Genomic DNA, 17,719 nt, shown 5'->3' on the forward strand with positions numbered 1-17,719 from the left:
ACAGCATCCATATATCCTATGGTATGACAATACCAGTTAAAACCTGTTCCACCAACACCATTTCTCACAATCAAAGGATCAGTCCACATTTCACACTTCCTTGGCTTGTGGCTCACCTATTCTGGCTGAAGAGGGCACGGTGCTGCGCAGGGGCACCAGGCGCTCCTTACCGCCCCTCTCTCCAGAGAGGTTCCTCCGCACGTTCTCCCGGAGGATGGAGCGAATGACCTTGATGATGTTCACCTTGCACTCCGGGACACTGTGGAGGGGGCAGGTGTGTTTCAAATCATGCTCGACGAGGACAGTCTCTGCTCTCCAGAATCTACACACCCAAACACCCAACTCTAAACCCTACGTTTGCAAGGTGTATCCCGTGGCAGATGGAAATCCCACCCAGGCTCCCACCTGGAGTTTCATGACGGATGACTTGACTACGCTCAGTACTATCAATCCCAGTCCTTTCCCTTCTGCCTGCGGTGTCTTGAGGAGTGCTCATCATTAGGAGTGATGAAGCCCTGCTCCCCCTCTCACCTGGTGCACAGCTGGAACACTGTCTCTGGTCTGCCCTCCAGCTCGGACCTGGTGTGGATCAGCTCCCAGATGCAGTTGGTCTCTGTTCCTGAGAGGAGGAGATACTTTAAAATCAGGAAGTCTTAACATGGTTTCAAATCAGAAGGGATGTGCCAGAAGGTAGAATCGAGTTTGTGTGTGTGTGTATTTGGAGTTGAGTTTTCCCACTCACCTGCAGCGTTGCCAAGCCGGATCTGCAGTGAGGAGAGGGGGATGAGCCAGCGGAACTTGAAGGGGTCCAGATCTCCATGGGAGTGTGTGGAGCGAGCGGTGGTCTACACACACACAAACAACCAACCATGATGGTGAGAGATCGGCATTAAAGAGGGGCATCAAAGCTTCAAGAATGATGAAAGCAGAGGGTGGGGGGGAAGAGGAAGAGAGTGAGATGAGAGTGAGATAAGAGAGAGGGGGAGAGAGGGCTCACCATCTTTTTCTTCAGCTTGTTACTCTCCCTGTAGACCAGTATCACTGCCTTTTTGAACACTGAGGAGAGAATCGACACGAGATGTTGAGACTGAACTGGGAGAACGTACAGTAGCCATCCAGCACTTCACAAGCTCTTCAGATGTGGGAGCTTTCCACAGCATATTGGCATTGCACCCACTCACTTCTACAGTGTGTGTTTGACACTGCAACTTAGCTTTGACAAACATTTCTGATGAAAAATATGAGTCTATAAACATAATGCAAAGTGTAGAATGATGTTGCATCATAATGTATGAGCCATTAAAATGAGCGAATTATTCAAACTGTGTTTGGCCTTCAAGTCTGAAGCCAATCCAATCAGCTATGGCCAGTATGTGGAATTTTACAGGGAGTCTGCCAAGTTAGAGCCTTTGGCTCCGGCAAGGGGAACTCATTTTCCCACGATGCAGCAGCGGCTCACTCACCAAACACGGTCAGTTCGGGGTCCTTCCTCATGCGGCCCAGGGAGGGGTGGGGGTTGAGCCAGGCCGCTGACGAGTGCATGAGGAACTCCCCCATGGACAGCTCAGTTACCTGGTGAGGAGGAGGAGGAGGGGGGGAAGTCAGTGCTGCTGACAACTGGATGTACGCATCAGTGTTTTATGGCTATATTAAGCAGTAAGCAAACAAGCGTACGAAACAAGTGTTTCCTATGCAGAGAATGTTTATTATTTATGACTAGATGTTCACAAGCAGAGTAATGCCATTTAATTCCCCATGAGTTTTATGAATATTATAATGTAAAATACTGTATTAATGATAGAATAACCTAGTCAAATAGTTAAGAGGGCAGGAAAGCATGGAGTGGAGCATATGTTTACAGATCTGAGCTGACGAAGATCTAAGATTTATTTGAGAAGATCAGAGTACTTAAGATAATGTATTAATCGCTCCATCCGTGGGCTTGATGAGGGCTGAGTAACGTACCTCCTTCTCGTGGCCGCTCTGCTCCGCTACCAGCTGGTCAAACACAGAGCCGTAGTCCTCGTAGATCTTCTGCATGTCGTTGATGTGGCTGGCCACCTTCTCCATGGCCTTCAGGGCCTCTGAGGGGACAAGGGCACGGGACAGTTTGAGTGTGCGTGTGTTAAGGCCAGGCCAGGTTGTCTGGGAGCAGGGTAGGGCGGTCCTGCCTACCAGTCAGGTGGTAGTGCTCCTCGCTGTCTGCGTCTGTGAGCGACACCAGCTCCCGCAGCAGCAGGGGGTACTTGAGCACCCGCTGGACCGGCTTGATCAGGTACGACTCCAGGGTGGACGAGTGCTGCTTGGTCGGGTTCCTCGCGTCCAGAAACTCCTTAAAAGCCCGGTCCGTCTTGGCTACGGATGAAAAGTTAAAACATGAAGACTTTAGCGTACAGTCTGCCGTCAGTGACTGGATTCACACCCTGGTTGGTTTCTGCTTAATGGTCGTACTGGGTTTGGACCAAGCAGCTCTGCTGGTTGGTGCAGTATCCTTGCTCCACCAGGGGGCAGTAGAAGCTATTCCTCACCCTCGCATGACCACTGCAGTAAAAATGGCAACACTTCACTGCAGATACTGTAAAACATGGCTGTTGACATGAAGAGTAGCAGCCTAGCCATCTGCTCGAGCCACAGACAGCAACAACAACCACAGCGCACCTCCAATTGCTTCATCTCACCACGCACTACATGTAACGCGAATCAATATTAGGTGACAGGATTTTTATCCATTTCGTCATAAGGCTTTACTACAGCTATCTGTCGTGACAGTTGATTGGGGCCGCGTGACCTCGGTGTGTTTTTATGCAGCTACTGAGGGAATCCATTAAGGTATTAATTATAGCACCCGGAGCTGCAGACAGGCAGCCGCATTGAACTTGGTAGAGTAATTGGCAGGCAATTAACGAATAAACGGGTAAACAGAAAAAATCTGCGCACTGCCTGGGCCTGGCACGACGCAGAAGAAGAGAAGAGAAGGAGGGGAGAGAGAGAGAGAGAGCGAGAGAGAAGAAACATGTAATTATGAAAGGTTCTGACTGTCACTAGTCACACCGTGGTGAGTTCAAGCCAGATGGAGTTGTATTGCACTCTGCTCTACATGTAACTGCAGTGCCATGTCTTTCATCCCTACGCCTACTGGTCTACCCCAGTCCCAGCACCTCCCCTCCTACACCCACCATTCTCTCACTCTTTAATACTGTCATTTATTTTCATTAATGCTAGACATTGATAGCTGTTACAAGGTCATTGCCACTGTCTTGTACAGTCACTTGTGTACTATACCATCTCTGCCCTGTGGCCACAGTTTATTATGTACTGTAGTATGTCCTGTGTGTGCGTGTCTTTACTGTTCCTATTTCCAGGATTTAACAAATAATATATATAATTGTATACATTTATGTATGTACATGTATGTATGTGAACCGTTGATAATTATCCTGTCAGTGTACAGTACCCCACTGTATTGAGCTGTGCTGGTGATTAATACTACAATTCTCACAGAAATGTATCTGTTTATTTAGCAGATTATTTTCCCCCAAGCAAATTTCCCCAAGGGAATTCGAACCTGCATCATCTTGATCTGCAGTCAAATGCTTTACAACTGATCTATACCCCTCCCACTATGCGTACTGTGGATGCTGCAGTGCACCATTAGAAATCGTGTGTTTGCTGTGTTGTTCCTTATTCCGGTGGATTCTCAGCCATCAGAGACACAAGGCCGGGTGCTTGCCAGACTCTCCCCACACAGCACCATTATAAGCCAATCCCACTAGCCGCTCCTAGAAACCAACTCCACCCCCAGACAAATCTTGTAATGGGACAACTTTAAAGAGGCACATGGATGAAATTTCCCCTCCCCCTTGCAGGCAGAGCAATTGTCTCCCCCCCCCACCACTCCTCTCCCCCCCCCCCACCCCACCCATTTATCCTGCACCGGGCAGTTTGCCCACTTTACACAATGCAGGCATAAATCACCTTCAGAATGTATTCACTGTCATACACTTGCAGGGATGTTCAAAGTTATTATCCTGTCAAAGTTCAATGGGCTCAATATACACCTAGCTTAGTTAGTGCTATACTAGGAGACAAACTATACCAGTTAGCATTTAGCGCTTATTGAGGAAATGTAGAATCTCGCTTTAACGCCATGAAGCCTTGGCACGCGCGGAGATCATTAGTGGCTCATGTGAGTCAGACGAGAAATAGAGAGATGAGAGGTGGTTGATGTGAAGAGGCATCACTGCACCTCACCAGTAGCAGTTACACTCAAGAACATTTCATATTGTACATAATTGATGCGTTAACCAAAAGGGGGCAAACCTAGCATGTAATTCAGACAGAGTGCCTGCAGTGTGTGTGAGAGAGATTTGGCAGAGGAGAGAGAAGAGCCATACCTCTTTCCAGAACTTTCTGGACTTTAATGTGGTTGGCACAGAAGCCACTGTAGAGCTTGAAGTGGTCGGCATAGTACAGGAACGAGCCCCCTAGAGAGAACAGCAGCTTCTGCAAACACAGAAAGAAGGAGGGAGATGAGAGAGAGCGAGAGACAGAAAGAGAGAGAAAGAGAAAGAGAGAAGGAAGGAGAAAAGAGACAGGGAGGAATGGAAGAGAGAAAGAGAGAGGGAATAAAAGGAGGAAGGAGAGAGTGAGGGTGAGAAGTGCGAAGGGGAGGGTGATGAAAGTAGGAGTGCGAGGCAGAATAGGAAAAAGAGGTGGATGGTGACAGAGCACACAAGAGAGAGAGATGAGGGAGAGAAAGAGAAAGAAAGTGTGAACATGGAAAGGCACAGCCTGACCTACCTTGCCTCAGTCTTTGGGGACTGGTTTTAAAAGCCCCCATCCTACCCCCGTTCACACATACCCCTTGCCCCTGTACACAGGCCCCTTTATCAAGACACCATTCTCCCTGGTCAACTCACAAAATCAATAGACCCTCGCTGGTTGTTGTGTCAATGCTTTAAATCAGCCACGCGTGCAGCTGTGACATCTCTTCAATAATGAATATGTGTCTAGGTGCGCCAGGACACTCTGGATGTCAACAGCTCATATTCACCGACACAGTCATTTGTATATGCTGGGTTTGCAAAGGCCTGATGCTTTAAAGCCCAAAGTCTTGCATGGATCTTATCCTCCTGTTCATATCAGGCTGGTTCTTTCTCACAGAGTGAGAACATGCGTCAATGTCTGTAGGATCCAGGTCGTCTATGCATATATTTGTGTGTCTGGATGCATTAGTATGTGTGCGTACCTTAAACTGCATGGGGGTCTCCAGGGTGCTGAAGTCTGGAGAAGAAGCAATCCTCTCCTCCAGCGTCTGCAGGAAGACCCTCTGGAAGTCCAACATCTCTGGCAAACTGCCGAACAGACTGTCCATCTGGAGGAGAGGGAGGGGGACGAGGAGGAGAGGGAAAAGGGAGGTAGGGTGAGAGAGGGCAGACGGAAAGATAAGAAAAAAGGATGTGACAGAGACTTGTCAGCGAGAGCGCTGTCTGAACAGCAATCAGACAGTCAGTCACTCAGGACCACAGCTGTCGGAGAGGCACCTAGGGACAGTCCACATCTCAATCTCCCCTTGTTTCCCTCTCCCTCCTGCTCTCTCTTCTCTCCTCTCCCCCCTCTCACTCTCCTATGCAGACCTTCATTAAACGCTGTTCGTGGTGACATAACCTTGTCTCCTCGGCGCCTGGACATGTCCTACAGTCCGTTAATGGGCTTTTAATTTGCCCCACTGCTCGATGGATCTGTCCTGGGAGAGGTCAGGCTGAGAGCTGTGTGCGAGGCTAGTCTGAGGTCATTAGCGCAGTTAGCGTTCCCTGGCTACAACCAAGGAAGCTCCCAGAAAAAACTGCGACGAGCACATGGGTGACACAGATGGAATGCTAATTTGAGGTGAAGGAGTTACCGCTGAATAACTTCAGTATACATGAAGCATTTGTCGACGTTGGTAATTAAGAGGTAAGATCTGCCAAGAAAACATATGTCCTTCAGTTCTTGTGTGTGTGTGTGTGTGTGTGTGTGTACGTGTGTGCATGTCTCATGGGAAGCCACAAGGTCATGACAGGACAATGCAAATGTGTCCTTTAGTGAGCCAGGCTATAATAAAGGAGAGAGCCCACCACCCTTCAACGGCCATTCCTTCCACAACAAGCCTCTCTCTCTCCATCTCCTACCTCGTCCAGGGTGAGGAAGGTCTCATTCTGCAGTGGCTTCAGGTAGATCTCAAACAGACACTCCAAGTCCTACACAGAGAGAGAGAGAGAGGGATGGGGGGGGGGGGGAGGGTCAATGACAGGAAAAGCATAACAACACTGCCACTCACATTCTAAAGTCCCTCGGCTACATCGAACCTCTATGCCGCTCCTCTCATTTTTGTCATTCTTTATTCCACCACTTCCTCCTTTCTTCTCTTCCTATCTCTCCGTTTCAAAGCTTTAACGCAGCAGCAGCTTCACTGGATATATTCTCATTAGTCTGATTTAGGGGACTGGGGTTGCCTGCATGTAATGATATAACTATACCCCCCCAACCCAGCCAGGCTAGCCACGCTATCGCAGCACATCACAGACAAATGGCTCGTCGCAGACGCCGCAGCATCAGCAGCAAAGGACGCTGGGAAGGCATTCTCCTCTCCTCACTACTACAAATCACCGTCGGAAAACAGAAGAGAGGGAGAGAGAGAGGATAATGAAAAGAGATACAGAGACATCAAGCAAGAAGAGAGTGTAGGGGAGCTAAATAAGACGAGAGAGAGAGAGGGGGATATGAGCTATAGGATAATGAGGCGTCTCCTCTGACTCGCATTACTGGAGAGACAAGGAGCGGATCATCGCGGAGCTCTTTAATGTTCGCCGGCGAATAAAAGGTTGAGCTAGCAACTTGAACTGTGTGGGAGCAGAGTGATGTGAGAGAGCGTGATGAGCCAGGGATATAAACAATGACAAGGCTCTGGAGGAGAAGCCTCTGATCCCCCCCCCCCCCCCTCCCACACAGACCACAGCTAAACAAAGGCCATCCGAGGATCCAAGCCCATAAGGTTGGCCCTGACACTCAAGCCTCTAACAGGGCTTCAGCTCAGGAACCCAGCCCCCTGGCCATCATCCCCTTTAGGCGCATAACCACAACAGCACTCTCACCTTGACGTAGGACTTCTCTGTGTCCACCAGCTCCTGGATGACCTTGCAGAGTCTGTCGGTGGCGCTCATGTGCCGGGGACAGGGTCTAAGCAGGTTGGCCTCTCCCCCCTGGCCCTGGCCATGGCCCTGAGGATCTTTGTTGCCCTCCATCAAGCCCCCAGACCCTGATCCGTCCTGGAAGCTGTGGTAGAGGGTGCACACTGTGTCCACGCTCTACAGGGGGCGACAGAGAGACATAGGGGAGAAGGTGAAGGTGCGTGATGAAGAAGGATGGATGTTTACGATGCCTGGGTGGAGCACAGGAGATGGACCAGCCTTGAGCTAGTTATGACCAGTTATGAGGAAGGTGTGACCAGTTATGAAGTAGCAATGAGCTGTTCTGAGCTCGTTGTGATGTCAGAGGGCCAGATCCTGTGGCTGTGGCCATCGGGTCGCAGCCGGCATGGGTCTCCTGTACTGTACACCACACAGGAGGCAGCCTACGTCCTCAACAGCCTCCTATGGAATTCTGTTTCCTCACCCTCAATCATATGCTCTTAATGACTGGAAACCTATAGTGAACCCTGCAGTGCAGCACTAAGGCTAATAGCAGAGCACACAGACCCTCAGTTATATAACTGCATGTTACATTGAAAGGGTCTTCTTATGGGGCTTACTTTGACCACTGCTGAACATACAGTATGAATGACAATCATATTACATTAACATACAACCCCTGCATAATATCAAACCCAGGGACCAATCCATCACACAAACCAATCACAACTAAGATCCCGACATAGCTATTATGGGTTTGACAAGTCGAGCTGATAGACGTAGAACATGGTCAAACCACAGCTTACAGTATGACTTTTCAACGCTAAGTAGACATGGGTATCAGAGACTTGTAGACGTGTTGGATGATGGTGGGGCTGTGATTGGCTTCTGGGTTGAATGGGGGGAGTGGGGGGCAGTAATGACAAGCGCAGGAGGAAGAGGAAGAGCGCTGTGGGAGAGCTGCCTGTCTGTCATGCCGGCACTGGCAGAAAAGCTGCTCAGCACTATGCTGTGTGTGTGTGTGTGTGTGTGTGTGTGTGTGTGTGTGTGTGTGTGTGTGTGTGTGTGTGTGTGTGTGTGTGTGAGAGAGTGAGGGTGTGTAAATACAGTCTATACATAAGGGTTGATTCTAAATATTGTCTATCAAGTGTGATTGCACAGCAACAGCATACAGACAAGCAGGCAAACAAGCGACACACTCATACACAACACCTTCCAGATAAATGCCTGAGTGACTGAGTCACAGGCTCCTGAGTCTAATGAAAAGACACACTGTATATAGACATACTGTATATAAGGCATGCACACTTAGAGCAATAGTCTTGTCTGTAGCCAGCAGCTCATCAACTAATGAAAGCATGGACAGTGAGGAGACAGGGTGCCAAAGCTGCCTCAATACTAATCTTAGGGAGAGTTCTCTCCAGACAAACTGTGCGTGTATATCTGTGTGTGTGTGTATGTGTGTGTGTGTGTGTGTGTGTGTGTGTGGGGGGGGGGGGGGGTCAGTGTATGAGTCACAGCTTCTGGAAGCAAGCCCCCGTGCAGACATGGGCCTCTAAAGCAGAGCCCACCCAGCGATACTCCAGGGGTCTTACTAGAAAGGCTCATCATTAGGACTTATGAGACTGAAACACTCAAGAGGTCTGCACTGGGAGAACCACACCGATGGTACTGAACTCTGACGCACACACCACCTCCCCCACGCGACACGTATCCAGTGGACCGAGTTGACTAAGAGAGAGGCTCAAGGAGGGAGGAAGGTTGAAGGATATCATGTTGACATATTAATCAAATACCCTGAAGCAGAATCACCAGGAGAGGAGATGCCTTGTGAAGACAGATAACAGTAATTGTGCTGGGCTCTGTGCTGCTGTTGATTCGGCTGCAGTCTGGGGGGGGGGGGGGGGTAGCGGGCGCTCGGAGGGGGGCCGCACACGACGCAAGCAGAGCTTAATACGCACACACACACACACAGGATTTCCCCCACGCAGACAGGATTGGGTGACGATTCTCAGACGTATTAAGGGAGGAGGGGGAGGGGTGGCTGCACTTGTGCATGACCGGAGGCGGAGGTGTGGGGGTGCAGAAGCAGACATGACTCAGGTATCACTTTGCCTCACAACAATCCGACCAGCACGCACCGCCAGCGCTGAGCTTGACAGCTTACCCAAATATCCAATTAGGAGCTGGGAAAGCACGAGAAAAGCTCAGAGCCCGAACAAAAAAAAAACACCAAAAAAGACAAGCAGATTTCAACAGCCCCAGTCAGGAATTGTGCCTTCATATTACAGTAGCGCTTGACAGCTCCTGTCTGCATTTCCTGTCTCTTCACGCTACTGCCAAGCCTCTCCCCGTTTATACAACACACTGGGAACCTCCAGGCTGCTCTGACTAGACAACCACAAGCGTCTGTAGAAAGGAAGATACAGTCGAACACAGATTCATTTCGATGGCCACACACTGGGAACATCAGCATCGCCACACATGCCTTGCTATGTACGGGAGCATTCACACAGACATGTTCACCTCCCTGACGGTGAACGGCAAAGCTAAGCCCTAAGCTGATAGAACAACAGTTTCTATCCCAGTAAAGCATGCTCCTGTTCGACACAGGTTAGGGCTAACATTCCTCCCTCTGACAGAGCCTCCGCCACTCTCGAATGGGCTCACCATGAATATTTTTCTTCCTTCCTCTTATCCCCTTCTCTCTTTTTCCTCCCTCTCTTTCTCTTCCTCTGCAAGGTCCAATGCCTCTCCTCGAACTAGTCGTGGGTCGATTCAAATCCAATTCCACTTTTTTTATTCACTCCCTGCTAAAGGAGAATTACGCTCGTACACTTAGGAAAATGACTTTATACAGACATTATACAGCTGAGCGGGATGACTGAAACCTTACTAATAATTTCCTTCCGTCGGAGACTCGATTACAACAGGAAGAGAGAAAGCCTCGTCTCCGGCTGGCCGTCACTCACCATGAAGAGCAGTCTATAGAGGAGCCTCCAGGCCGCTGTGGCCTGGCGCTGGGTCCTGCGGACCAGGGAGCAGCCCTTCCTGTGCAGCCTGCCCGATCTGGAGCCACGCATGTCGGACCGGCTCCGGGACTGGGCTACGCTGGTCCAGGCTACGCTGGTTAGAACTAGACAAGGCTACCAAGACCTACGATTGGTCCACTGGTCCTTGTTTTCCTTGCTTTGGTCTGTCGGCACGGTCGGAATATCAGTCTCGTCGCGTTCAGCGTCACTTCATATCTCCTCGTGTTCCTCAGTAGTCCTCCTCTCCTGTCTCCATAAGGCCGGAGTGAAGCCTCAATCTCAAGCCCACCTGTCCCCTCTAGGGTTGAGGGGGATCAAGGCATTGATCCCAGGCCTGGGGTTCTGTGAGCAGAGGCATTCGATCACACAAAACTGCTTGCTGCTGGCCAGTGCTGCTAATCTGCATATCAATCAGGAGTGGACCGTTTGGCTTGTGCATACGGAGGGGAATTCCTCCCCCAGCTACTGTCTGCCTCGCTTTTCTTTTCCTCTCTCTCCATCTCTCTCTCACTCACACACACACACACAAAGCCTTCCTCCTATCCTCTGCTTTTTCCCTTTCTTTCACCAACACACACACAAACATTTTCTCTCAGTCTCTCTTTCCAACCCTCTCTCATTCTCACACTCTCTCTCATCCCCCTCTCCGCTCCACGTGACTCTCAATAGCACCGATACAATGAGGACTCTTCTGGCCTGGGGCGGCCAGCCCTACAGACAGAGCCAGGGTCACACCAGCTGGGGCTGACCAGGGGCATTCAGAGGTGGAGAGGAGGGGGGTGGGGGCACGGCTGGTAAACACTGGTAAACAACAGTCACACAGTGAGCTGGATGGAAGCTGGCATGAACTCAGGATTGACTATAAACTTCATCAAGTTGAATAATAATCTGTTCCCATCAGAGGAGGTACTGCAGAGATTGATGTGGGACAGTAGTAATGACAGATCTGTGCGTGTGGTTGGAATGCAGATTAAAAAGGCCACAGGTTTGGAACTGGGACGGGAGAAGGGGACGCTGCTAAACTCATCCAAATGATGTGAACATTAAACAGGAGAGAAAAAGAGGCATGGGAACAACCAAACCACTTCCAGACTGGCTGTCCACTCCAAAACAAGCCATCGGATTAGAATTGCAATCAAACAATACCTTTAGCAGGTCAGCAGGTCAACCCTGACCACACATTCCACACTAGCGGTCATAATAGCAGACCTCAACAATACCACAGTGGTTCCAGGGCCATCTCTCTGTTCCTGCTGCCTCTTACCGCTCCAGTATCTAGTACAGAGGGCACCTAGACTCGCACTAATACTGACCACTAAGCCCTCACACTAATAAAGTAACTAGCTGCTTGTTTACCGATATAGCTGGCTGTATTAAGACACACCAGATCCCTCTTCAGAATTGTGAGAAGTGACAGTAAGACCTTGCCAGGTGAGGTCACAACAGCCTGTTTAGGATACACCCATATTAACATTGAGGAATGCCAAATAGGGCGATAATCCAACCAGATATTTTCCATTGGAGGCATAGGTGTTGGAAATAACACCTCTCTCTCTGCCATGCATATATGCCCGAGCATAGGTACCAAGACACTACACACACACATACAAACCCAGGCTTCAGAAACATACTGCATTTCAAATACTAGAGGTCAATACGAAACACACTGAAAATGAAAAACATGTCCTGTAAAACTTCCCGGTTCCCTGAATACTAAAGTGACGAGTCTCACACTCCCATACATTAAGATCCAGTCATTAAGATGCCAAAACTCAGCCTACTTTCCGGATGAAACGCCCTTGAACCAAAGCACATCCCGCTCCAGTCGGAAGAAGTCTCTTTACAAAAATAAACAAACAAACAGATGTGAATGCTTGTGTGTGTGGGGGGGGGGGGGGGGTAAAAAAGACGGTGTCCCTAGGGCGAGCTGGGACAATTCCTCACAGGAAAGTGCCCTGTCACGGTGGCATAGAAGCACACACAGTGGAGGTGATTCATCCCCCAGTTTAAGCCCATTGTGCCATGTTACCGTCCGCATTTCAAAGCTCAATAAATAAAGACACACTCGTAAATCAAAAACAAGAGGGGAGGGATGGAGGGAGGGATAGAAGGAGGGAGGGATAGAAGGAACGAGGCCTCCGGTTCTTTCTGTCGTTCTACTCCCATTTACGCCTTTTATTATTAATCCCAAACAAATATTATTCCAGAAAGTCTCTTAGGAGCTTTTGAGAGCGTGTTTTAATAATGGAACGCCCTCGGATTAAAAACCCATTCCCTTAGAGTCCCTAAAGGCAATTGAGATCCACTATAACCAGAATTACAGAAAATTACAATGAAAAAGGAACCTGTTGTACGATAACTCACAGCCAATATAAAAACCAAGGCTAGAGAAAGGTAAAAGGTTGTTAGTTTCTTTTACACACATGACGTGAACCCTCACGACAAGCCTCCCCGGGGGGTGTCACAGTAACAGAGCAACCTTCTGCTCTCTGTATCACCCACTGACCTGACATAAAACAAACAGAGGTGATCGAGCAGACAGAGGCGACGCCTCCAGCCAGCCAGCGGTGACGTGATAGCATCTGATGGAAGAGGCCTCAGTCCGGCTGGAGAGGACAGCCCCCAGAGATAACGCACCATGAGCCGTAAAGACAACAGCTGCCCCTCCATCCCCCTCGCTGCACTGGGAATAAGGGAGAGGCAGGTGAGACAGCCAGGGAGACTGTCCACATGTAGACATGATGGTTCTAGGCAAGGAGGACACAGGCAGGTGGGATGATTCTACTGTCGGCGACACACTGATATTCGTTTCAAAGGTTTCATTGGTTTTCAAAGTTTGTCACTCAAGGATAGAGGGGGGGGGGAACTGTTCTTAGTACAGCAGCCATCTTGCTAAACCTTCACCTTCAACAATGCCAACACAAATGCTATCCTTCACATTTGGCTGGTGGTGCGACACAACCTCTACTAGTCCACCTGAAAGCCCTTCGTATGACAACAAGATGGGCTTAGCGCCGCTGAATTACCAGGAGCCGGGGGCTCTCAGGGCCCTTCTCACAGGCCAGGCAGACGGCCATGTTGTCCAGCAGGTGTGCCAGCTTGTCTCGGAGCAGCCGGCGCAGGGTGAGCAGTGCCGAGCCCAGGAACAAGTCCTTGTCCTCCGCCTCCAGCCCGCCCCCGGGCCAGAAGCAGCACATGGCCAGCAGGGAGCAGGCCGCCTCGGCCGGACTCTGCTCCCTGATGAACAGCTCGATCAGCGTGGTCAGGTAGACGCACGGCCGCGGCTCCTCCTCCAGCGGCACGGCAGGGGCGGCCGGCACCACGGGCAGCGGGGGCGCCCGCTCAGCCATCTGATACTAGCCTCGAGCCATGGGGCCCTGGGCTCGGAGGGGATCCCACTTCCTCTGCGTTTCTTTTCTTCTTCTTTTTGTCTTGCTCTGTCGCTCTGTCGACAAGTCTATCTGCGGCGAGGCACTGAGGCGCCCAGGATCACACAGCAATAAGCCCAGATTATGAGCCTGCTCACCACCATATGGTGGCTGGTGGACTTAGTCATCACCATCGGCACCCCTCACTGAGCACACACACACACACACACACACACAGAAAAAGAAAAACAAAGAGGGGAGTTTGGGGGTGACCCCCCTCTGTGAAAGGAAGGAGGTAGGAGGTTTTTGTGGGGCTACGATGATATGGGCAAAACAACATGCCCTTCCTGCTTGTTAAGGCCATGAAGGCTGAGAGTAAATATTACATTAGTATAAGAGGTCAATAATTTACATCTTAAAAAGAACTGTTTGAAAACCCCTCTGCCTGGCACGTATCTGCCTGTGCACTCCCCACTAACCACAGTATGCATCACCAACACAAGGCTTCTTTGAACCACATACATGCTGCTGAGTGCTTTACCAGAAGTAGCTCATGGGAGAAAATGTCTTTTTGTGGAGAGCTACAAACCCAGTCAACGAAATTGAGCTGCGTCACCAGGGCTAAAGAGGGTGTGGCCACTGCTCTCTTTAGATAAAAATCCCTTTAATGCTCTTAGTTAATGTTCTGGGGGCAGTAAAGAGGTGTAATCTTCCCAGTCATTAGCATGTCCAGAAGGATGGATACATTACCCTGACATGCAACAGTAGCACAGGCCTTCTTCACTCACTTTAAGCCTTGCTAAATTTACACATCATAACTTGATCAAATATGTTTCAATAAAGGCATGAAATAATTCATGGCCACAGACTGTCAGGTGATTAACCATGTTACAGTACTGAGTGTTGAAAAGGGTCTCTGTGACAGAAAACAGAAACCCAAAAAAAGTTCCCAATCCCAACTATAGTTACTATAGCTGTAATGGAATGAATGCCAGACACCAGGTGTCATTGACTACAGGACCAGGCAGCCTATTAGTGTCTTATGTTGACACATTTCCCAGTGGGATCACATCACCATCTGTCTAACCAGCCTGGGAGGGGGGCTGGAGTGTGTGTAAGCATGGGACCAAACATTATTGAGGAATGATGATTAACCCCTGGCCAATAAGAGAGCAGGTTAGAATGATGGCCATAGAACATACCAGAACCAGGCGTTCCTGCAGCTATGATGATCCCCGTCCCGAGGACCATAATGGACTGACGGTGCGAAACACTGATCAGCTCTGACTGCCACAGGCCTGGGAAGGCCTGCTACAGACTGGTAAACAGTCAGTAATACTGCTGGGTAAGCACAGTCCCACATGCACACAGACACACACCCTCATGAACACACACACACACACACTCACAAACACATACACAGGCACTGCTCGCTGGTGTAATATGAGCAAATTGGAAAGCACCCGACCAATTAATCAAATTCAGTCAGTCTTCCAAGGGAGGTGATTACACGCTGTGACAAGAGGTTTGAAATTAGTCTTTCCTCCCCATCCATCTCAATTGACTTTCAGGCCACGCTGTCACACCTATGCTTGTACATGGGCGATTTTCTGCCCGGCGACTAGATTGTTTTTCTCACGGTCTACACTCGAGGGAACACACGCATGCAGTGACTGGTGACAGTGAAATGTAATTCCTCCGTTCGTGATGGCAGCCGTTGAGCATCCGGTGACACTTTCCCAGCGTGTGTGCTTGGACTGGGTTTACTGTGCCTGCTGTCTGTGCTGCAGAGCCACACAAGGGCCCATACATTGTCTGTTCCTCTTATGTGCACGCAAACACCCACCCTCATCTCCCACCAATCCTCTCCCAGCCCCTCCTCCCCTTCCCCTCCATCTCTCACACACACACCCCTAGGCAGCAGTCCCACTAGGCTGGAACATGGCAGAGTTAAACACCCTGCCCTGAGCAGAAAAAAGCAGCGCAAAGCAGAGCCGAGAGGAGCCGAGCCGATAGGAGCAGAGCGGAGCGAGGCAGCAGTGTACTGCAGTGCAGATCCCAGCACAACGGGGCTCCTTCAAGTCGCTGGGCAAACACTGGAGCCTGTCCATCCCTGACACACCTCTGAGCTGACTTCAGAGCAGCTACTACAGAGAAAGGCTGTAAACAACACAACCCACCAAGGAGATCAGAGCAGCTAGTCATCCCATGACTGGACAGCACGTTCTCATTTCCTACCACTTTTTCTACAGGTACACTCTTGCACATTTTGAGGTTCATGTTGTTTAATTGTAACTTGTTTATGGCATGCTCTGGTGGTTCTTCCCTTTGGCACTTATTTTGTTTTTCACAATGTATGCTTCATGTTTTGGCTACCCACAATGTTTTGGGGCTCGTTGTTATGATCAGTGACCTATGCACTTTTGTAAAGCTATCTCTTGGAAGTCGCTTTGGATAAAAGTGTCTGCTAAATGAATAAATGTAATGCAAACTTCAACAGTCTCGTACTGACTATACCTGTTCTAATGTTTTCCCCCACAGGGGTGGTAATATAGGACCATAGACTAACTGGATAGTCAAAATAGGGTTGTGTTACATGAAGTTAAAACAGGGATGCATGTGACGCACTAAGTCATACGGGTGCAATGCAGATCTCTCACCACAATGCTGTCAATGCCTAGAGTTTCATGTCAATAGGCTTTCCAACTTATTTGTATGCCCGCTTTCTCATTCTATCCCCCTCTCTCTTCTCACCCCTGCACCATTTACACAGATGAAGTCGACATCATTAAAATCTGCCTCTTTATGGATGACCACACTCATTAATGCATCTCAATAATAAGCCCTTGCATAGACACTTTCCTGTCGTCTGAATCAGCTTTATTACCATAATTCCGAGGCCAGTTTTCCGACGGGACACACAAACACACTTTAATGACTTCCATAAGTTATCATTTACATATCACAAAGCCAGAAGTGACGGGTGAGGATTCAATCGAGGCCAGAAACAGGCCCCGGTGCCTCCTGAGCCGGGGAGTCTCTCTGAGGAGAGACGGCCAAGCGCTGGCATACTCACAGTCCGCCGCAGCTTTCAAAGTTCGGACGAGGCGACAAGTGAAGAGGTGTGCTGGCCAAGGAGGTTTTCCTACGATTACGACAGCTTCTGGTTCCTCGCACCAAAGTGTGCCCAGCTCACTTCTGACTGCGACCTTGAATCCTTTAAAAGCAACCTCCTGACTACCCTCCAGTGTAATCGTATTACCTCCAGAGAGCAGCGTCTCTGTTCTGTCAGGGCAGACTGCAGAAAGACATGGCGGACTCCTGGAGAAGCTGTTAACTGGGTAGACCACGGAGCTTCATCTCCATCTCTCTACAGAGAACCCTGGCCCACTTCCTGAGGTTTGAGTGTGTGCGCGCGCACACACGCGTGTGACAGAGTGAGGAACTGCATGGGTGTGTGTGTGTGTACGGCCGCCCGTATGTGTTACAGTGTGAAGGAGGGCATGTATGTGCGCGCGGCAGAAAGTACGCGTGAGAAAGTGTCGGGCGTCTCATTATGTGTGGTACACGCGTGTGATCCTCAGTGACAGTTAGGGGAGGGAGAACGGTGACAGGGTGGGCGGGAGCCTCGTCCCCTCTCCCCTCTGGACTGGCTGACAGTAATGAGCTGTCTCTTTAACAGGGTGAAGCAATAACAAAGAGACGTTAAACACTGGTGCCAGCCGAGCTGTTCTGAGATCTAGATGCAGCTGCTGCCCATGAAGACGACCGCCAAAGACACACACACACACGCAACACACACGTACCGGCACACTCACACATACACACTTGCATTGAGAAGTGCTCTCCCTTCAGTCCTCCCTCCCCTCCCTTCCTCCCACCGCTCCCTCCCAGCTGTGTGGTGTAGGAGAGCCTCCTACCTTGCTGTGCTGGACAGGCCTGTGAAGGTTCTGCTGGCGGCTGTGCTGTAGACCATTTTCCAGGCCTAGTGAGTCTCCTGCTCCGCCAGGCCCCACAGACACATCTGAGGAGACACAGGGACCAGTTTGCAGTTAGCACAGAAATCAGCTGGACATAAGCCTTTACCCATTAGCCATGTTTACTGAATGACATTTGAAGCCGACTTCTGCATCACTTTGTAATCGGACAT

At 49.9% G+C, this 17,719-nt stretch overlaps 1 protein-coding gene across 4 annotated transcripts in view; it reads right to left on the reverse strand.

Annotated features, from left to right (window-relative positions):
* The window catches only part of tiam2a (TIAM Rac1 associated GEF 2a), a 65,376-nt gene that overhangs the window by 1,754 nt on the left and 45,903 nt on the right, over nucleotides 1-17,719 (reverse strand). For all 4 annotated transcript variants that reach the window (XM_047014923.1, XM_047014932.1, XM_047014940.1 and 1 more), the window contains 12 exons: nucleotides 17,490-17,593; nucleotides 7,134-7,346; nucleotides 6,171-6,239; nucleotides 5,249-5,374; nucleotides 4,395-4,503; nucleotides 2,176-2,355; nucleotides 1,966-2,084; nucleotides 1,464-1,572; nucleotides 998-1,056; nucleotides 743-845; nucleotides 532-619; nucleotides 117-259 (listed from right to left, as the gene is read on the reverse strand). In XM_047014923.1, the coding sequence (XP_046870879.1) occupies nucleotides 117-259; nucleotides 532-619; nucleotides 743-845; nucleotides 998-1,056; nucleotides 1,464-1,572; nucleotides 1,966-2,084; nucleotides 2,176-2,355; nucleotides 4,395-4,503; nucleotides 5,249-5,374; nucleotides 6,171-6,239; nucleotides 7,134-7,346; nucleotides 17,490-17,593 (1,422 nt within the window). The remainder of the gene's footprint in view (nucleotides 1-116; nucleotides 260-531; nucleotides 620-742; nucleotides 846-997; nucleotides 1,057-1,463; nucleotides 1,573-1,965; nucleotides 2,085-2,175; nucleotides 2,356-4,394; nucleotides 4,504-5,248; nucleotides 5,375-6,170; nucleotides 6,240-7,133; nucleotides 7,347-17,489; nucleotides 17,594-17,719) is intronic.

Source organism: Hypomesus transpacificus, chromosome 3, assembly GCF_021917145.1.
Source record: "Hypomesus transpacificus isolate Combined female chromosome 3, fHypTra1, whole genome shotgun sequence".
NCBI classification, from domain to species: Eukaryota; Metazoa; Chordata; class Actinopteri; order Osmeriformes; family Osmeridae; genus Hypomesus; species Hypomesus transpacificus.